The sequence below is a fragment of the Camellia sinensis genome, chromosome 4 (assembly GCF_055761805.1).
Source record: "Camellia sinensis isolate YWXY chromosome 4, ASM5576180v1, whole genome shotgun sequence".
NCBI lineage: Eukaryota > Viridiplantae > Streptophyta > Magnoliopsida > Ericales > Theaceae > Camellia > Camellia sinensis.
This window is the reverse complement of record NC_138964.1, coordinates 32,358,388-32,381,872: the sequence shown is the minus strand read 5'-3', so window position 1 is coordinate 32,381,872 and position 23,485 is coordinate 32,358,388. Positions and strand designations below refer to the sequence as shown.

The following is a 23,485-nucleotide window of genomic DNA, read 5'->3' as shown; positions in this document are numbered from 1 at the left end:
AGATAGAAATTCAAAACCACATATTTTCACATAATGGCACACAAAATCATTTCAAAACACATAATCACATTTGTATTAAGGACCAATTAGCATAATAAGGGACATGGTTATTACATAGTGAGTGCATTCTGAATGTATTATCATCCATGCCTATGACTTACCCCATACAACTTCCCAATATTACTGAAAGTATTACTACTCCAGAGATTTAGTGGCACATCGTAACATGTAAGCCAAACAAGCCTTTCCTGTTCAATAGCCATCCCCTGTTTCCATTCCTTGATTGACTCACTTCACTCATGAATCCATGCCTCCATTAGTTTTAATTTCTCTTTCATGCTTTTTATTGATTCAAAAGTCAACACTATATCTCAACTTCCTCTATCTCTAGCCTGAATGTCTCCCATACCTCTAATCTGCAGCTCCTCTTTAAACTTGGCCTCACAGCTTAATGGCTTGAGTCTAACAATCGCACTATTGTATAGCCAACCATTGCATTCCTCAAAAGCATTTACAGTAATGCTTGTATTGGTCACTATCCATTTTCCACTTACAGCTTGTTCGTATGGCTTCCCCTTTTGTACCATAATTGGAGCTTTACTAGGGTTACCAATCTCTCTCCTTACAATTGGTGCTTTTAGTGGCCTCTGTTTTTCTTCCTTATGTTTGACAAAATCTGTTGCTTTTACTTTCAATGCTTTGTTGTCACACCAGAGTCCATGTGCTTTCTAGACTGCCATCTTTGTTGCCACTGGCTAGGCATAACATACAAAACCAAATCTTGATCGCGTCATCTTCCTTCTTTTGTTTGGGATGAACACATCCTTTACAATCCCAATGTTGGTAAATACTTTATACAACCCTTTTGAATGTATAGATTTTGGCGGATTATCCACAAAAATTGTGTGAATATCATTGTCCATTCCTTTGTTCCTCTATCCTTGATTTCCATGCTTTTGCAACACTGGCTTCCATCCTCCTTCCATTCTCCCTTTTCTACAACCACAAATTGATGTTATTTTACTTGAGAGATGCTATGATATGTTTCAATTATTTCATGTAATTTCATTTAGTTGATTAAAAAATAGGTAAAATAAGATTTTGAAGGAATTATAATCCTTTTGTTTTCTATTCGAAATAGCTTGAATTTTTTTTTGGTTTATTAATTTGGAGCCAATTTAGAAAGCAACATTTTTTTATTTTGAGTTTTAAAAATAGTTTTTGAAATTTTCAATTCATATATATATATATATATATATTATTTTAATGATTTTTTTAGTCCATTTTTAATATATATACATATATTTAGATCTACTAAATCTAGGTACACTTAAAGTACAAAATTTGTGAAGAAAATCTTTTAATATACAAAACAAAACAAAAAATTTCAGTACATTTTGTAAATTTTTTTTGTATTCATTGAATTTTTAAATGATTTTTCACAAATATATTATTTTGTAAGTACATTTAGATTTGGTATATCTAAAAAGTTAAAAAAAAAAAGACTAAAATATTTTTTTAAAAAAATACAAATTGAAAAATCAAAAAACCAAGATTTGGAAAAATGCTATTGATCCAAAATTTTCTACCAAATAAATGACTAAATGTGGACCTCACACTCATGTGAGACATTTGATTATTTATTTGGTAGAAAATTTGATATCCCTATCATTACCCTAAGATTTGGATCCTTTTCATGGTTGTAATACAACCAGTTAGTTGATTTATTAGAAATATAATAAAATATAAGAAGACTTGTGTACAGGTCTCAATAGGTGAACTTATTCTCCAATAGGTTTTATGATAATTAGTGGTGTTTTTATAAACAATAAAAAAAAAGGTCACTAATTGTTAGTTTTTAGTGATGGCTTAAAAAATTCGTCACAAAAAACCATCACTAATTGTTTGTTTTTGGCGACAGATTTAGAAAAACGTCACTAATTATCAGTTTTAAGGACATATTTAGAAAAATGCCACAGAAACATCACTAATTATAAATTTTTAGGGATGATTTTAGTACCAACTTTCAACGACGAATTGATAGGATTTAATGGGAATTAAAGTCCAACAATTAAGACCTGTCGATAATTTACTCTAAAATCTATACAATAACAAATAAATAAATATTTAATGCATCTCTTATATTTGATGCAATTCTAACTTTTCAAATCATATTTATGAGAAGATCGGTGGTTTCTCCTAAATTGTTGCTTGGTTCCATTTTTTCAAAAATACTTTTCAGAAAATTCTAGTTTCTTGTTTTTCATATTTTTTTTTTACTGAATTTTTTAAATATTTTAAGCAATTTTTTTTTAAACTTTTTAGCTATACCTAACATAAATATACCTAAAAAGTAAAAAAATTGTGAAAAAAACCTTTTAAAAAATTACTAAATACCAAAAATACAAAAAAATACGAGAATTCAGTACATTTTTTTTAATATTTTTATGTATTTCATAATTTTTTAAAATACTTTTTCACAATTTTTTTACTTTTTAAATACATCTAAGTAAGGTAAAACTAAAAAGCTAAAAAAAATGTTTAAAATTTTAAAAAAATTCACTAAAAACAAAAAAACACAAAAAATCAAAAAGCTCACTTTTCAAAAAATTTAATCCAAAGCACTCAAACCAAACACACTATGGTTTTTTATTTTATTTATGGATTCCTTGTTTTTCGTTGTTTGCTCTTTGTTGTTTAGTTGTTTATAGTTTATTGTCTAGTTGTTTGTTTAGCCTTTTAAGATCTTGTTATTTTTCTTTTGTTGTATCTTGTTGGTTTATTTTAATATACCTGCTTTCATATTCTCAAAAATAAATAAATAAATAAATAAATAAAATGAAACGAAAAAAAACTAGTTCAATATGTTTAAATTTTGTGTAGTAGTTCCAAATTTCTAAAAATATCAATAAAACAATCTTTATGAATGAAATTTTTTCATAAAAAAACATATAATTTCAACTTAATTCCATTTCACAATAAAAAAAAAAATATATATATATTTTTATCAAACAAAAAGATCAGATTTTTTAAATGGGAAACAAAAAGATTATGTTGCCTCCAAAATCTTATTTTACATATCATTTATTCAACTGAATGAGATTATATAAAGAATTCAAAAATGTTTCATAAACTATATAAATTTTGAGTAGTGCTACATAGCCTGAAAGATTAGACTCAGTTTCAAACTGAAATACAGGCCTGAAATAACATTTTCCTTAAAATGTACCTGGATTGTCTCCGGTCCAAAATCGGCCTGGACAGTCTAGTCTAGCCCATTAAGCCCACTTTTAGTCTCTATTTCAATAATCTGAAGTATTTACATCTTAAAATTTGTCAAGTTCATCATCCCTGTGAAAACTCAAGTCGATCAGATAAAAAAAATCATGTGTTTAGATTAATTTTGTACGAATCATTTATTTTCTCACTGTCCATTTTTTTTTTTATACAAAACTGATCTGAACACGTGGTTGCCATTATTCGATCGACTTAATTTTTTACAGGGATAATATACTCAATGAATCTTAAAATATGAATAGTTCAGATTATCGAAATAGGATCCAAAAGTGGGCCTATTAGGTAGACATCACCTCTCCACTATTTAGGATTGGAGAGAAGCCAGTCCCATACGAAATTTGCACACTAGTAAATTATGTTTTTTTATTTTTATTTTTTATATTAAGGCTAATAAATTATGTTGTTGAATGAGTAAATCCCAATAAACCACGTAATTCTGTATAATAATTTTATACGAACTTTATATTTGTGTAGCACTACTCTTAACTTAATGAATACAAATTAAACACAGCTATGAACTATAATAAGGAAAACAGAAAGCGCTATCAATCTAATACAATTAATGTAAAAATGCATGTGAATCGCAATTAATGAACCAATATTTGAAAAAAGTGCAATTAAGGAAGATTTGGTCAATTGCAATAAAACCCGAATTTTTGTTTTTTGTTCAAATATCTATATAAAAAATCAAAAAAGAAAAAAAAAAAAAAAAGGAGAGCGAGGAAATGAAGTAACAAGAGGTTGTTACAACCAAATCATTTTGCCATTTTAAATAGCCGATGATCGTTTACAATTTTCATAATGCTTTTTTGAGACTGGACACTGGCTTTAAACCATGTTTTAGTGCAGCTCTCCACACTAAATCAATTCGATCCACATCGATTGCGCCAACTTCATGGTGAGTCCAACCTTCCAGGAGATGAATCACACCACCTGCATGGCATGCATGGACTACTCCTCTCTCCATTGTGTACTGTTCACAAGATGTCATAGAAAACAAAACAAACAAGGTATTATATTAAGTTTAAATAACTTGTTTAATTTGCAATACTTAGAACTTATTTGGGGGTTGCAATTAGTAAAATTAAAATTAACTACTATTTTTCTTTTTTTAACAATTAGTCAAAGTTTAATAAAGTTTCTCCATTCAGAAATGTGTATTACATATTCGATAGAATTTAAATCCTGAAATTCGTACCACAATAATATCTATAATAATTTCTATCACATTAAAATTGTTAAAACAAACTAAAAGCAATATCAATGTGATGTCTCGGGTCTTGGACTCGAATAGTATGGTGTAGTAGGATAGTGTACATTACTTGCAGCATTTTATTTATTGTATTGGGTCATTGATATTTCTTTTCTATTCTTATTTAACCTTTTGTAACTTTCTGTGTTGAAAATTTTGAGTTTTGGGCATTGAAACTTGTCTTGGGTTGCAAAATCAAATTCTGAGTTTCTAAGCAAAACCGCTCATGCGGATTTGGCAACCGCTTGAGCGGATCCTTCCAGGGTTTTTTAGAGTTTTCTAGGCAAAAAACCACTCAAGTAGATTTTGGGTCCTACTCGAGCGAATTTTGGTGAATTTTCTAGGTTCCTCTCTAGAGCAAACTGCCTGTGGAGGCAAAAAAATCCGCTCGTGCAGAATTCAAACAGCTCGTGCTTATTTTGGTGCATCTATCTCAAATTTCGTGTTCTTTTCCTCAAAACTAATGCCAAAACGTGTTTTGTATATATTTTCACTTCTCTCTCTCTCTCTCTCTCTCTCTCTCTCTTTCTCTACTCATCTTTTCTCTCCTTTCTTTCTACAAGCACATTAAAATCCAAATTTCTCTTTAAGGTTTAGCTCAAATCTTTAAGAAATTGGGAGGACTTTTTACACCAATTCGAAGAGGGCAACAAGGGCTTTTTACTTGGTGTGGGTCCCACACCCATGTAAGATATTTGATAAAACATTAGATAAAACATTTGAGGTTCTTACCATTTTTCTTGATATTATAAATACAAAATGATGCTTATTCGGCTTGAAAATTGTGATTTTTATTATGATTTAGAATAGTCTTAGGACTACCCTCAAAATAATGTTGGGTAATTTTTAAATTAGTGAAAAAGAAGTGCATAAAATATGCATCGGTGTCTACAAGACCATAGACATATAGTTAGGGAGAAATTTTAATTCAACATAAGTTCTAAAAGAAAATAAAAAAATTCAGATTAAAGATAAATTTTGCAAATATTAATAATTAAAGTTATAATCTTTTTTTTTTTTAAATAAATTTATAATAACTTTTTGAAATTATAACTGAATGACAATTTCCCAGTAGCTAGCCCTAATTACTTATTATATGCATTATTATGAAAAAATTAATATTGGTGCAAGTATATATATTTATATAATACCTCACAAGAACCAAGGCCTTCCACGTCATGAGGTAACTTCATGGCAGCAAGGTCACCATAAGTGCAGTCTCTTCTGAAGGCCAAAATTGGTGGAACCACAAATTGGTGAAAGTGTGCGCCTGATGGTGCCCAACTTTGCTCTCTTGGTGTTATCCACTTTCCAACTATCCATGCCTAACATTCAAAACACACAACAAAAAGCAATTATTATTTTCCATTTAAAAGTTAAAACATAATCAAGAATTCAAATACATTTTTCATGTAATTCTCCCCTTTTCTTTGCCTTACATATTCTTTTATTCCTTTCCATTTTTCATACCCCATAGGCCACTGGAATTGGGGATGCTGCTGTAGTCCGCACAGCAAAAGCTGCTGTGCAGCGAAATGGATCTATTTTAGGGTCTATTTTAATAATCCGAACTGTTCATATTTTAGAATACATCAAGTAGAACATGTTTGCAAAAAATTAAGTTAATCGAATATCGTTTACCCATTCATACAGTCACATTTGTATTCAGTTTAATACTTTAAATCACAATTATTATTTATTTTTGTAGATACAAATGTGAGTGGATGAATGGGTAAATTATATTCGATTAACTTGATTTTTTGCAGGCATGTTTTACTTGATGTATTCTAAAATATAAACTGTTCGGATTATCAAAATGGGCCTCGAACTGGGCCCATTTTGCCGTATACCAGTTACTGTTGCACGGGTTACGCAGTAGCATCCCTAATTCCATAGTTATTACACAATGTAGCCGGTGACTTCATTAACATTAATTTGTAACTTGGCTACATCCTTTTACAATTAGCGGGTATGTATTATAAATTTATTTATTTAATTTTTATTTATTTATTTATTTATTTATTTTTGAGAGTAGGATATGAGTACAAATTCATGAGTACTTGTCAAAATGAGTCATTTATTAGAGAAAAATATGTCAGATTTCACAAAATTGACATAATTATTGTTAGTAAATGTGATGTGTATATATATATATATATATTAGATATTATAATTAGGTCTTACCATATTATGATATTTCCATAACTTTCTTATTGCCTACTCTTACATTACCTATATATAGGCCTCTTCATTGTATTGTAAGTGACACAATTATATAATACAAGCAAAAACATTGTTGGGTTTTTGAGTCTTAAAGTCTCAATGTAATTTTCTCAAATTATTGAATTAAAAAATTATAAAAATACACATGGCACATTATCATTGGTTCTTCTATTTTAATATTTTAATTAAATCCTTGATTAATATGGAAAATCTTTTAAATTTATTAATCTATAAATTATTTATTTATGGTATCTACTGTCATTACTATCTATATCTATATTCTATTTCTATAATTTAAATTTCAAAATTACTTACATGGAAAGTTAAAAAATGAATTTTAACCATATCTTTTATCAAAATTTAAGTCATATTTAATTTGAAATGAAAAAAAATTTAAAATAGTATTTCAAATGGAATTTTATCCTTATAAAATTTGAACATATTTATATTTTTTATTAAAAATAAAATATAAATGTGGCATAAAATATGTGTGGCATAAAACTATTGGCGTATCGAGCCGGATTTTAAAACAAAAATGCAAATAAAATTTAAAACAAAAATTTAATCACACTTAACCCTACAACTGATTTAAAATTTAGAACAAAAATCGAAATGAAATTTTAATAATAATTTATAAAAGTTATAAAATTCAAGTATATATATGTCCTAATCCTATTAAGAAAATATGAAATTAAAACTTCAAATTTTAAATATAAAGTCTAAATTAATAATTAACACTTTGCTTTTCTTAAGCAAGTCAGTCAAAAACACAACATATGCCTGGTCTAATATTAGATAATATTTTTAAACGTAAATATACTTTAATATTAATAGGATAGACACTAGTTATATTTTACGAATAAATATATAAATTTCATAGTTAAAATTTTAAAATATTAATAAATATGCAAAAAAAAAAAATTTATATACATATTTCTTACAAGTAACTCATAGATTGACCATCTGGTAACAATTCTCCAATAACTGAATTTAGGACAATAATGGTATAAAAGTCAACCAAAAATTGCTTTTCAGGCTATGTTTAGTGCCTAATCCAATTGTAATATTCCTAAACTAACACATGCTCATTACAACCTACAAAATTATTATATAATTTTAACTAATCATTTACCGAATGTTTGGTCATTGATAGATAAATCTTCTTAGCTAGATCTGGGCATATGATTATAACATGACTCACGGTGTATCTAACTCAAGTTTGGTTTTGGATTTTTTTTTTTCGTACATAATTATATCTAAATTTAATTTAATAAATTTAAATATTAACAAATAAAATTTTACCCAAGTTTAATTTTTTTTAACAAACATGCATAAATATGTACATATTTGTTATTTTCATCATGACAAATTATTTGATGTATGTATTTCCCAATTTAAAATATATTTACATAAATAAGTTGGTCAAGTAACTCTTCAATTTGTATTGGTTAACTTAATCCTAACATGGTTCATGACAGTTCAATTATCCTATAGAATCACTACAAGAAAATACACCTTTGGCGACTAAATTTTTAGTCGCCAAAAGTCCCTTTTTAGTCGCCAAATGTCAAATTTCCACTTTCCCCGACAAAATCTTTTAGTCGCCGGGTTTGTCGCAAATAGACGGTCGGCAATACCTTTGGCGACAAAAAAAACTTTTAGTCGGCAATACACAGGTATTCAGCGACTAAGGTTTTAGTCGCCAATAGTCAATTCCATTTTTGGAAATTATACCTTTGGCGACTAAACTATTAGTCGCTAATAGTGAATTATTATTTTTATTATTTATACATTTGGCGACTATTTTTTTTTAGTCGCCAAAAACATTTTTGAAAAAAAAAAAAATTTTCCTTTGTGCCTCAGAAGCTCCCACGGTTCGAACCTAGGACCTCCAAGTTCCAAACCTTAACCATACACTCCACCCCACTATGCCACTGAGCCATCTCATGACTATAATTGCAACTTATATTATTTATATATTACTTTCATCAGTATTAATACACAACTATATATATAAATGTAATTATATATATTCAAAATATAATTTATGTAAAAAATAAATTATTTTATTAAAAAAATTTTAGATCACTTTTGGCGACTAAAAAAATTATTTAGTCGCCAATTGTATTATTTTTGGGCTACTAATTAATTTTCCGTCGCTAAAGAAAACCATTCCGCCTAAAAACCTACCCTTTTGGCGACTAAACTTGTTTTTGGTCGCCAAAAACCTCCCCTTTGGCTACTAAAGTGAATTTTAGTCGCCATAAACCTGTTTTTAGCTACTAATTTTTTTTTAGTAGCCAAAAAGCTTGACCTTCAGCGACCAAAGTGGTTTTTAGTCGCCAAAACCTTAACGTTTGGCTACCAAATGGTTTTAGTCGCCAAAAACCCTAACCTTTGGCTACTAAAAATATTTTTGTCGCTAAAACCCCTATATTTGGCGACTAAACTGCCTTTTAGTCGCTAAAACCATTACATTCGGCGACTAAAGTCTTTTAGTCGGCAAAAGTGACCAATTTTGGCGACTAATTCCATTTTAGTCGCCAATTCCATGACTTTCAGCGACGAAAATTCCCATTTTAGTCGCCAATAGTGTTTTTTGTTGTAGTGAATTTTACAAATCTCAAAAATACTCTTACTCTTTAAGATCAACTTAAACTTATCCTACCATATCAATTAATTGTTTTTCTAAATCGCAACATGTCTCATAGTAACTCGAGCAATGTTTCTAATATAGTTATTGAAATAAATATAAAATTTTACTTTATTTCTTTTTTTAGCATACCTTCAGCCATGAAAGCTCACTATTATCACCCTCACAAGTTCTTTCTACAACTAAAATTCACCACAACAATCAAAACTACATATAAAAATTAAAGTCTTTTTAATAAAATATAAAAAATAAAGACAAATAGAGGGCAGATGGAAGAGAGAGCTAGAAATACTAAAAAAATAGTATTCACCAACTTTGTTTCCAGAAAATTAAGTTATTTTTTTTTAAAAAAATTTCATACTTTTTTTTAAGTGATTATTTTAATATTTTATGCCTTTTTTTTTTTTGTGTGAAGATACATTTAAACTAAATACGCTAAAAAGATATAATATTTGTGAAAAAAACTTAAAAAATTCACCAGATAAAAAATATAAAAAAAATGAAAATTTAATGCAATGGCATATTTTGTTGTATTCAATGATTTTTTTAAAAGATTTTTGTACAATTTTTTTACTTTTTATGTATATTAAAATTAAGTGGATCTAAAAATTTAAAAAAATTGATTACAATATTTTTTTAAAAATCATTAAAAATACAAATGAAAAACTCAAAAAACTAGTTTTGAAAACTCAAAACCAAACAGGGTGTTGTTATTTCATTTAACAAACTTTGATATGACAATTTATAATTATTTTATAGACAAAATATAATTATGCTTAACAGAAAGTAGTTTTTGTAATTTATGCAAATTTATTTGTTTTTATTTTTACTAATTGAATTACGATACATGTATTTGATTATATTGCATAATACTAATAGAATGCTTGAGTAATGGCTGAAACTTAATCTTATCCATTTATAGTTTTTTCAAATTATTTCTAATTAATTTTAAAATTAAATTTTGAATCATTGTCTAAAACGGTGCATAGTACAGGCTTTACGCTAGTATTGAATATATACATAATATAATATTCGATTTATCTCTCTCTTATAGATATTGTAATATAGCATCAGAGTTATGTTATGCATCTAGCAATTTCGCTTCACCGACTTGTAACATCCTTTCCTTGGCCGCCCATCGAATCTGAACCCATTTTGTTGTCATATATTTTTTTTTCAATATCGTTTCGCAGTGATCTTCCCATCTATCCGTTGGTTTCTATATGTTCTTTAATCAGCCAAAGTTTCCCAAAGTTCTTCTGCGGCTCCTACCTTTTCAACACCACCAAACTCCATCCTCGGCCGCCATTACCGACAAACTTGTCGGTGCCTCACCTCTCGCCGAAGATGCTTTGTTTTCTCTCTGACTTCTCTGTTTCTCCGTTGTCTTCAACAAGGTCCCTAACCCCTATGATTTTTCAAACCCAACTATCTCTCTTTTTCTAAAGCTACTCTTGCGTTCTCTCTCTTCACCCATTTTATATTCTATTATTTTATCTTATTCTTATTCCATCCCACCATCACCCACAAACACCCAAAAAAAAAAAAAAAAAAAAAAAAAAACACAATTTTATTTATTTACTTTTTATAATCTGCTCACATGGTTTGTTTCCAATCTTCAGTAACTCTTCATTTAAAAAAAAAAAAAAAAATTATTTTCTAATTTATTTATTTATTTTTGCAAACATCATCTCTCATTTCCATTCCACTCCACTCTATCTTTTCTTCTCTTTTAACCTCAAATAGATTCCTATCTTCAAACTTAATTAAGTTTGGGAAGAGAGGGATATTATACATATATCATAGTGAGTATGGTAATACATCAAGCAAACCACCTAAGTTGCCCATTGGCCCACCACCCAATCAGCACCTAAGTTGCCCATTGGCCCACCACCCAATCAGCCCTCTGGCGCACTATCACTTCAGCCGTCCCTTGGTGTACCACTTAACCCACCTTCCTTGGCACACTTCTTAAACCGCCCCTTGGCCGACCACTACCTAAGTTGACCCCTTAGCGCATCACCTAAGTCACCATCACATAAGTCGTCCTTTGGCGTATCATCCAAGTAGCCCCCTAGCGCACATAGTTCCTTTCCAAACCGCTTCCTAGTACACATGGTTCCTTTTTGGTTGAGACTTTTGGTCTCAGCTTCTTCTTCAACGATCAGACACGATCTCACCAAAAATTATCTTTCGACATTAGCCCCAACTGCTCCTACAATGGTCCGGCAATACCATAAACTATCTTCGAGCATTATTATTTTTATTTTATTTATCTAGTTTCTATTTACAAATGCCAGTTAGTCACTTTGCAACCATCTTGAGTTTGAGAGGAGCTGCTAGTGAATACGATATATATGTATATATATTATATTCACCATATCTATTAGATGTTATTTTCATAGCTTTCTTATTACACACTCTTACCTGGCCTATATATAGGCATCTTCATTGGATTGTAAGTGACACAATATTGAATATACACATAATATAATATTCTCTCTCTCTCTCTCTTAGATATTGTAATAGGTGTATTAGACTCTCTTAAGATTTTAGTTCACATATCACTTAATCTTTTTTTATCAGTAATTTGTTAATCGTAGGGATAAAAAAGTAAAATTGTCATGACTTTTACATTGATATGTATATTTGACCCTTGTTTGTCCTTGTATTTACAAGTTATTTGTATTAATTTCTGTCACTTTAATCTTATTTGAAGAGATGTCAATATAACTATGTTTATTTTATGAAAAAAATTATATATATATTTTTTAATTCTCACGTTACCCTATCTAAAATTGTTGTAGAGATCATGTGAAAAATTGTGTACCTTACACTTTTGGGCAGCTTGATACTTAGTCACTTGGACAAGGTACTTTTGAACTTCTGCTGGAGCTTCCTTTTGTATGTTTTGAAATCTTTCAGTTGACAAAGTTAACATCTGCAATGTGTCTCAACACAATTGACATTTATAAATAACAGAACACTTAATTTTAATAATCATAACTTGCAAAAGAAAATGTTTGATTGTAATTAGCAAATTTTTTATTTAAAAAAAATACTTGTGAATAGTATGTTTGGTTTTAGTTTTCTGAATTCAGTTTTTTGAAAATTAAAGTTTTTTATTTTTTGTGCCTTTTATTTTTAGTAAATATTTTTAAAATTTTAAGCAATTTTTTTTTTAGATGCACCTTACTTAGATGTATCTAAATGGTAAAATATTTGCGAAAAAATATTTAAAAAAAATTAATAAATACACAAAAATATGAAAAATGTATTAAATTTTTTTTTTGGTATTTAGTGAATTTTTTAAAGATTTTTTTTCACAAATATTATACTTTTTAAGTGTATTTATATTAGGTGTATCTAAAACTTAAAAAAAAATTACTTAAAATATTAAAAAAAATCATTGAAAACAAAAAATATATGATTTTTTTTTTAAAAAGTGTTTTCTGAAAACCAAAACCAAACAAGCTGATATGGCTAAATTAATCATAACTTACGAGGACTCGTACTCTCCTTCTGCAAAGGTAAAGCGCAATTGCTCTCCCAAGTTTTGAAGTTGCTCCTGTTAAAAACACCTCCTTAACATCCTCAGAGATCTCATTAAGGATTACCGCTGCAGTTAAGGTATTGCCATGGACAACTCGAACCCTAAGGTTCGGATGTTTGTTCACAAAGAGCGTTCCACCGCCATTGAGAGCCTCATTCTAAGTTCAAAAAAGATTTCAGAATTAACAACTTAAATTGATATCTAATGAAAAACAAGTGTAATTATGTATAGATAGAGAAGGTTGGTGGGTATTTCAAGCAATAATTTTTTGAAGTACATTGGAAAATTGAACATTGGAATTATATTATCTACTAATCATCTTTTTGACACATCATTAAGTCTAAAAAGTAAAATTATATATAACTTTCCTTATATATTTTACTAGCCGATTGTGGTAAAGTCAGTCAGGGGTAAAATATTTTTTCACTTTGGTAAATTGGGAAATTCCTTTTTCTTTGTGTTTTTCAAAGTAACCAAATGCATAAAAGCAACCAAGCACAGTGTTGATATATATATATATATATATATAAACATATAGAAAATTCATACAAATAAAGTAGCATACGTGTCTATTCATTTCAACCAAAAAATTCATTAAAGTAACTTATAATTTTTAAAATATCATAATCATATTCTTGTGAAAAGAAAAATTATGAAATTTTATTTTGCAAATCATTTTCCCTGTAAGTTATTCTTCTGATTTAACTTCCTAACAATAATAGATCCACGTGGCCTCTCTTGAAAAATTTTCAGTTCTTTCATTGACTGAAAGCACCACGATGACATCACATATTGCTTAATAATGACCTTAGCCTAATACAAAATCACCATGCTTGATCAATTGATCCTTAAAACCAATGTCAAAATTTATACTCTATTTTTGAAATTAGAATGACACAATCATGTAAAACCTTTAAGGGTTGGCTTTTTTTCCAGTCCATGATCAAATTAGAGGGTATTGTTAGGGTCAAGAAGGCTTATTATGGGTTCCGTTTTGATAATGTTAATTGTTTAATGTGTAAAACTCGTTGAATACTATATATCTGTAAAAAAATTACATTAATCAGATTTCGATAGCTATTTTATCGAATTAGATTTTTGTCAACTGTTTATTTTTTTACTATTCATTTTTTTTTATATAAAATTAGTTTAATTACGTAACTATTAATATTCAATCAACATGATATTTTACAATTATATAATACCTAATAAATTTTAAATATTAAACGATTTAAAATATCAAAAACACAACCCTTTTAACGTGGAGGGAAGCCGGCCCCAACCTTTAAAATCACGTGATCGTGTAACTTTTGATCATCATTGCATTACAGATGAAGGGCCCATAACCCAACAATTACTTTAATGTACGTGGTTGACTTTAAATTGGACTTTTAATGGATTGTGGTTGATCTGATCTGCTAAGATGGGCATGCAACTGGCCATACACTGTACCAAACCCGTAAGCCCACCCTATACCCTACGAAAAATTAATGCTCGAAGCTTACAAGTACAACTACCCCATTGTGTTATTTAAGTGTTGCATTTGCTTTTGATCCCTACCTAAAATATTAAAATAATTATAGATACTCACTGTTATGTATTTCGAGTTTATCTCGAATAAAATAGTGTAATTATGATAAAATTTATGTGACATAAGATTTATATGTAAAATAAATCTGAATCATAAAATAATAATTTTAAATAAATTTAGAATAAATAATGATAAATTTATAGTATTACTCAAAACATTACCAGCCTCAAATAAAATGACATAGAACTAACTACACAAATGTATCATCCTCCAATGACATAAAGCTTTTTCTTTTTTTTCATGAAGGAGATGTAATAACATTACATTATGTCATTACATTACATTGTCTCTGTGGTTAAGTTTATGTCATGATAATGACATAAAGCTAACTACACCACATTTGTCATTTTGCAATACATATTAAATGGTGATATGCCATTGATGGCCCATGTTCATATATTGGTGTTTGGTAATTTTTTTTATAAATATTTTAATTATATATATATATATTTGCATGTTTTAGATTTATTTAATCTAAATACACTTAAAAATATAAAATATTTGTAAAAAAATCTTTTCAACATTCACTAAATAATAATAATGATAATAATAATAATAATAATAATAATAATAATAATAATAAAAGTATATTTTCAGATCTTTTACATTTATTCAATTTTTAAATTTTTTTTCCATAAATATTTTATTTTTAAAATATATAGATTAGGTGCATCTAAAAAAATATGAAAAAAAAGTTTACTCTAGACATCAAAATATGAATAATAATAATAATAATAATTCCAATTTTATATTTGAAAACTTAAAACTAAATAGAGTTTGAATATATATATATATATATTTTATCAAATTTAATTGTCATTGTATTGATGTAATAAAACTTACAAAAAATATATTATATCCATACATGAATGACGTATAAATTGACACACATTATGATAAATAAATTTAATATTAAAATTTAATTATGATAACATTTTTTTTTGATCGGCATTAATTATCGCCACATTAATCTACCTGTAAATCTACAAATGAGAACAGATAGGATAATTTATAACTAGCTTACTCTTAAGAGTACGCCAAAGGGAAGTTTCTAAGTAATTGAAGTAGGTGAACTCGCAACCGTTGCTGCTGGGACAGTAGGGGCTACAAATTAAAATGAGGACCCATACATTTTATTTCGATCGTGAGGTGAGGTGAGATTAGAAAAAGAAATTATTGTAATTTCTCACTTAAGTAACAAATGAAAAGGAATGATTATAATTTCTCACAATTATATTTGGATGAATAAAAGAGATGAGTATTTGATTTCTCATTTATTTTATTTAGATAGAGTAAATAAAAGATAATAAAAGAAAGTATTGTATTTCATTTTATCAAAATAACCTTCCATATTAATAAGTGGTAAATTACAAATATCTTCCCGGTTTACTTAAAGTACAGATTGCCTCATGTGGTTTGAAAAATTACAAATACCTCATTGTTAGAATTTTTTATTTAACAAAATTAACTAAAAAAAAAATGAAATTCGTAATTATTCTCCTATACAATAATAAAATTACCTAAATTATTAATTGAAACATATTTATAATACCATTAAAAACTGTTAATTGACTTGATGATTTATTAATAAAAGGAACGATTTGTTATGAAATTAGAAACATCATGGGATAGAATGTAATTTTCAAAACCACAAGAGATGATTCGTATTTTAATCAAATTTTAAGAGGTGTATTAGTAATTTACCTTATTAATAAGCTATATTTTTTCATAAGTTTAATTTTGATATTTTAGAAAATTTTCATTAAACCTAATTCATTTATTATAAAATCTCACTATTTTGGCGAGAAATAAAATATAGATTTGGTAAGAATCATTTTTTTACAATCTATCATCATTTCTCACTTATTTAACTATGCAAACAAATGAACGGATTTCCTATTTTCACAACTTCTTTTATTTTCTCACCAAACCTTTCTATCCAAATGGATTGTTATGATAACTTTTTCCCAATAAATGTGTGAGAGAGATTGTTATGATAGCTTTTTCCCAATAAATGTGTGTGTGTGTGAGAGAGAGAGAGAGAGAGAGAGAGAGAGACCTTGTTCAATGCAGCAAGGCTGAGAACTTTGACACCCAATTTATCAGCCCTAAGAATTGCCTCCTCTATGTGGTTGTTGATGCCTTCTTTAGCAAATGGCAAGAAATACTACACATGAAGGGTTAAAGTCCAATGTTTTATATTTGGATTACTGCTAACTACATTTAACATTGATTGAAACAAACATTCTAGGGTTGAAAAAAAGTTAAAAAATAAAAAACCTGAAAACCAAAGCGAGGTACGACCCATGTCTGTTGCAAGTAGCCTCTGAGGTTGTAGAAAGAGAACAAGAAGGTTTTAGACTTAGCCCACATCACTAGCATTACCACAAAAGTGAAGGGCCAAAGTGGCACCAAAAAGAGCCTTGCTCGAAATGGCGTCGACGCAAATGATCGGAATACGAAGGGGCTGTGCAAGGAGGATGTTATATCCACCACATGAGCCAAGAAAACAAAATCAGGGACCCTACCATTTTTACCTGCATTCACATTCAATTTACAGTCATTTCCAAAAATTGAATTTCATAATTATTTATTTCATTGCTTTTGGTTAAATAGATTCACAGAACCGGACACATTCTTCGCCTGCCTTCTATGTTAGGTTCTATAAAATTCTCGTGTGTAGCTAGCATAGTTGAAAGAAAATTTGCTACGAGATATTAGGGCCGTAAATAAATATTGAATACAATTATGATACGATTCTATGTGTTACTGATCAATAAAACAAATGAAATTCGATGAACATATTTATTTCCTATTAATCCAACCATGTAGTCTCATCATTGCAATATAAATATATCATCCTAATATACCTAATATTTAGGGATGACAAAATTACCCGGTCCAATTATATTGGTCTCAACCCGATTTTAATAAAAAAATGTCGAGGAGAGTATTGATTAAGTAGGGTAAAGTATATAGATATGTAGGCCAAAACTATTAAGGTTAGGATAAAATATGAAATCGTATTATTAAAATAGTTAAGTTGAAGTCAAGAATTCGCAAGCAAAATTTGAAAAAATTGGACCTGTTATTATCCATACTAATATTTACTCCAAGTGGAGGTGGTGAGGCATAGCTATTGAAGCCCAAATAAAATTTATGGGTCAATATTCCACTTAAAATACAAGCTTGCTTCTAAGCATGCACCGCACAAAATTTTATAATTAAGATATGGTCCCATTTAATATTATTTAAAAATAAATAAATTGGGATAGGATAGTTGAGAACTTCAATTCGAATAACACATACATTTATTTTGTGTTTAAATCGTAAATTTGAGTACGGATTTAAAAAGGAAAAAATGAAAAAAAAAAAAAGTGTGAAAAATAGTTGAAATGCAATTATGTTTCATCTATGTTTTCTCTTTTCTTTTTTAAATTTATGATTCAAATACAATCTCAATAGTTGCATGTGAAATCTACACCACCCAATTGTATGATGGTGATATATGATTAATAAAAAAAATTCGGATAGATGATAAGATATCATCAAGCATCCAAGCCAAAGGCTGTGTTGCAGCATAAATGGCAGCTTAAGTCACAAATTACTGATCAAGAATAAGAAAAACAGAGCAAAGGTTGAGCCACAGCTTGAGCTGCAAAACATAACTCAGCAACACAAGGCACAACAGTTCAATATAATCTTTGGACATACCTGAATTTAAGCATATTTTTTTATGTTGCTCCCATGACTTGCTGTTGAGGGTATTGCCCAATGCATCATAGAGGGGCATAAAAAGGCAATAATTGGTCCCCATCTCTGTGTGGTGAAGACTGTGGTATCTAAAAAATCATCCCACCAAAAATAAATAAATAAAATTACTAGAATAATTTTAAACAAAATATTCTGGGAATACAACATAAACCCAACAACTTGTTAGTTTTAAAATTTAATAAAATTTAAGATAAACAGTAAAATCTGTACTTGTTGGGCCAAAGATAACAATTTTTTTAGAAGCTTATCAGTCAATCAATGGTATTTTATATTTAAAAATCTTTAAAAGACCATAAAAAGTATTGTTCATAGTAAAACCTTAAATTTCCTGAACATCATAAACGGAATGAGCACTGGCATTTGTCACATATATAAGTACATGTCTTAAGAATGATATTCCAAAAAGTAATTAAAATGTATATTTATGTACCATATTTATACAAATGAGATCAGATCATCATGTGGTTAACAATATCAAATCATCTGATTTTTGACACAAATACCTAACGTAACGGGCCTTAAATATGGAACGGCTTGCATCACCAAAATAGGTTCTGACGTAAGCCCCACCAAGACTAATAGTATTTCTCCAATTGGTGGAATCCAAATAAAATAATAATAATAATAATTATATAAATATGATTATTAAAACATTACAGTTGATGATAAATTACTTACGTTGGGGTATAGAGAAAGTATTTCATGAATGGAAAAGTCTGAAACAACTTATGGGGGACAATTTCAACATTGGAATGTCCCAAACATCTGAGAAAATCAAAGATCAATACATAGCCATAGATGAGGCTAATTGATCCTTGTCCAAAAAGACAAGTCCCAAGTACTGGTATCCCAATAACTGCTGTTAATATAAGATGTTCCAAAACTGCGGCATGTCCAGCTGCAATGCAATAACGGTTCATAAATAAAAACAGAAGTTGCTTGGTGTGAGTATTTAATGATACACAGATGAATCATATGACAAATCAATTGAATGGATTCAAGTATTGGGACCTGCGAAAAGTAAAAGGTTTTCGGTTATGGTAGGATGTGATTATAGTTATGGTCCAACCACATTGGAATTGTTTAGTTTGAGTAGGTTCTCAAAATTTGTTTTTAGATTTATTTGTTTTTCTTGTCTTTAATGAATTTTTTATATATATTTTTAATCTAAATGTAATTAAAAAGAAAAATATATCTGAAGAAAATTTGAAAAAAAAAATTAATAAACACACAAAAACATGGAAATGTGAGTCTTTTGTTATTTTGTTTGGTTTATTTTTGCCTTTAGTAATTTCCGCACCTAACTTGTAGTCAATTTTTTTTACTTTCTAGATGTATTTAAATTAGGTGCATCTTAAAGAGTAAAAAAAGAAAAGAAAAAAGAATTAACTAATTATCCAAAAAAAAAAACAACAAAATTACAAAAATATGTTTTGAAAAATCAAACCAAATATATTGTAATTTTAATAACTTATTGAGTTGTTACTCAGAATTATGATTAGATGTGGTTGTTATTATAACGAAAGCGGTCAGCATCATGTGCACTCTTAGGAAAGGTGCATACCATAGATTGGTTCAAAAGTAATTTACAAACATAACTTTTATGGATGGAACTTTAATTTTTGAGCTCTAAAAATAGTTCTAATGAGTTGTCAGTAGATTTCACCTATAGTGATGTGATATTTTGGTCTTAATATATTTTTATTTTATTTTTTTTATTCATTACTATGTCATTAATGCTTTATTAAAATACCAAAATTAATGGTCTAAATCATTATTGTTTATGCATAGAACTCATTCAGAATTATGTCATACCACTATTCTTATAAAGGTTTGTTACGTAATGTCAAAATATTTATAATACCGACACATATTTCACATATTCTAAACACCTTTACATATTTTTATACGGATAGCTTGTCTCTAGTTTACTTGGGCTTGTGAAGTCCACCACGAGTCTTGTTTCGATAATGTGAACCGTTTCAATATATAGAACTTGTCAATTACTTTATTCCTTTAAGAAATCACATTGATCGGATATCGATAGTTACTTGATCGGATCAGATTTTTGTTAATAATTTATTTTGAAAATTTTAATTACCGTTGATAGAAATCTAATCCGATCAAGTAGCTATCGATATATAATCAACATAATTTCTTACAAGGATAAAGTACTTGACGAGTTCTATATATTAACGGTTCAGATTGTCGAATGGGACCCGTAATAAACCCCCACGGACTTTACAATAAATTCCAATCCGATCATGGACTTGAGAGAACTCAGTCCATTTTTGTATACCTTCCTAAGAGCTTTTTTAAACATTTTTTTTTCCTATAATTATAAAATACAGCGATGAGTTTTTTTATTTTTATTTTTTTATTTTGAAATAAAAGAATCACAAAAAGATCAAATCATTCTGAATATATATATATTTTTTTCTACAGAATGATTAGAACATTAAATTTTTGGTTATTTGTGTTTGTTTTCTATCTAGAGTTATAATAGAGTAAATATTGGTAGATAAGGTTTTGAATTAAATGGCTTTACCTGTATAAGGCTGGGGTAGAGGTGATGAATGGTGGAGTGAATGGTATTGGGTGAAAAGATATTTTCCATGGAAACATTTATGTACCCAATAGTATACAGGCTCTGAAACTCCCATGTGGAGTACCATAACAGTAATAAAGCCTCTTGAGTCCAACAATGGAACACTTGTGAGGACTACTGGGTGGATTAAGTAGACCATGGAAGCTATGAGAGCTTGTAGAATTATGAAATTGTCCCTGTAAAATTCAAAAAAAAAAAAAAGAAAACCCCATTTTATGAATCATTTGAAAAAAAAAATTTGGGTAAGAAAAGAAAAGAAAAGAAAAAGAGGTTACCAGTCCCATTCTTTGTCAATCTGTTTGAAATCCACACCTTGTTGTAGAATTCGGCGATTTCGAGTGAGGAAAAGCATGTTACTGAAAGAAGTCCATAGCTGATACATGATAGATCTAAGTAGACATAAAATTAGAATATGGAGACACCATGTTTCCTTCATGGTTCCCTCTTGAGTTCTTGAATAAAAGACTTTTGCAATAAGAGGTCCATATAGCAGATACTGCATCAAAAAAAATAAAAAATAAAATAATAAAAAAATAAAAAGAGCGCAACCCCGTGTCATTGAGAAGGAAAAAAATATTGGGTTAGTGCATAACAGGCATGAAGCGAAAGATAGGTCATGGATTATAAACCTTGAAGGGGCCTAAGTTCTCCCAAGGCCAAGCTGACAAGGTTGCAACCATGTTACTCATACAATCTCTCTTTCTACAAGCAAAAAATTTCAAGTTGAGGAGAATACAATATGTTACGATATTCAGATAGAAAAGTAATATCCCAGAGAAAGAGAGAAGAGAGATGGGTATTGAAGCACTTGTCTTCCCTCTCTCTCTCTCTCTCTTAGTTTCTATCTTTGCAAGGCAACTATTATTCTCATTTCTCCAATCACCTACTTATAGGTGGGAAACAATGTGGCACTTGCCTTCAATTGCAAATAAAGATCTTGACCCTCTTTCTATATCTAGGCCCGCTCATCTGCCCCAAACTCTTTATGTAATCAAGCTCCATGAAATTCATTCATGGTGTAGTAAAAGGGTAATTTGAGACACAAACTAGTGTCTCCAGTCAATTATCCGGTCAATGATATAGATCGGACGGTTAACTTCAACCATTAGAATGATTATGTATTATCTGAACTTTTCACCTGCAAACTTCATCGCAATGAATATGAGATAATTCGTAGGGTTTCTCCTCAAATATACTGTATTTTTTTTTTTTTTTGATTGGCAAAATAAATCTTTATTGATGGAAACATACAAAGTATGAATATACTGTATTGAAAGACCTTATTAATGAATATGACAATTGACCCAATGGTCTATGTAATTATTTTTTGGAACAATAAAAATATCTAAGAAGCATGGACACAGACACGTGACACGACACGAATACGACACGGACACCCCGACACGTTAATTTTAAAAAAATGCAGGACACGACACGTGAAGGAAACGCATGAAATATATAATTTTATATATTTATTATATTTTATATATATGAATATATCATTCAAAGATAATAAAAAATGCAATATAGCACTATTTCCTATAAATTTATATGGTTTTTGTTTTATTATTGTATCTTAAGTTGTTTTGTTCAAACTTATAATTAGTTTTACATATCTATAATCAATAGACATATGTGTTTAAACAATTGACACTTGTCCTCCAAGTGTCCAAAGAGTGTCCGGGTCTTTAAAAATATTTAAAAAATAAGACACGTTTTGAAGAGTATCGGACACGTGTCCTAAGAGTGTCCAAAGAGTGTCGGTGTCCGACACGGACACGACACGGATACATCACATTCTTAGAAGTGTCCGTGCTTTTTAAAAAAATATCAAAGATTCAGAATTTGAGTAGATGGTACGACTGTAAACATTTTGTTTTAAAATAATTTACTAACCAACTACCATCCTATCGTTTCCCCCCCCCCCCCTAAAAAAAAAAAACTCATCGATTTCATGTTTTCTTTCAAGTTTCAATCCCTTGAAAGGTTTCACTGACAAAGACTTATCGTGATTCACATATTCCATACTATGTAATTAGATACACCTCTAGTTACAACTTAAACTAATTTCATATTGGGTCTATAAATGTACCTAAAAGATTGTTGGATACTTCATTTCTTTCAACACTTCATCCCAAAATTTAAATTTTGTTAGTTTTATTTGAACACTCCAATTAATTTCAATTTTACCCCCTTGCCTACCCTAGTCCTTTTCCGCCTTTGGTTCTACCTCAACCAACAGCCAATCCGTTCTTTCTCACCACTGCCAACAATAGGGAGTGGATTGTGGAGGGCAGTGAGAGAGGTGTATAGAGACTGGCCATGGCCATGCATCCCTTCCTCCCTTCCCTTTTTTCTTAAAAAAATTATACACATACATTTTTCTGAAAAGAGTCAAAGTGGGCCACTCCCATTCATTAAAAAAAGAATTTAAATACGCATATCCTTATGAAAATACAGATAGAAAAATATTTGAAAATTTTAATTAAACACTCCCGATCCATAACAGAATAAATCTTATGAAGGGGAGGATT

The 23,485-nt window shown here is 29.1% G+C and overlaps 1 protein-coding gene across 1 annotated transcript; it reads right to left on the bottom strand.

Annotated features, from left to right (window-relative positions):
• Nucleotides 1-3,914: 3,914 nt before the first annotated feature.
• Nucleotides 3,915-22,173, bottom strand: CER3 (Fatty acid hydroxylase superfamily). Its single transcript, XM_028218088.2, has 11 exons — nucleotides 21,581-22,173; nucleotides 21,227-21,447; nucleotides 20,892-21,127; nucleotides 19,022-19,241; nucleotides 18,284-18,411; nucleotides 16,850-17,106; nucleotides 16,629-16,736; nucleotides 12,929-13,135; nucleotides 12,256-12,366; nucleotides 5,701-5,874; nucleotides 3,915-4,270 (listed from the first exon to the last, which is right to left on the bottom strand). Exons 1-11 carry the CDS (start codon nucleotides 21,638-21,640, stop codon nucleotides 4,094-4,096), a joined length of 1,899 nt encoding a protein of 632 aa, XP_028073889.2. The 5' UTR covers nucleotides 21,641-22,173; the 3' UTR covers nucleotides 3,915-4,093.
• Between the last annotated feature and the right edge of the window lie 1,312 nt (nucleotides 22,174-23,485).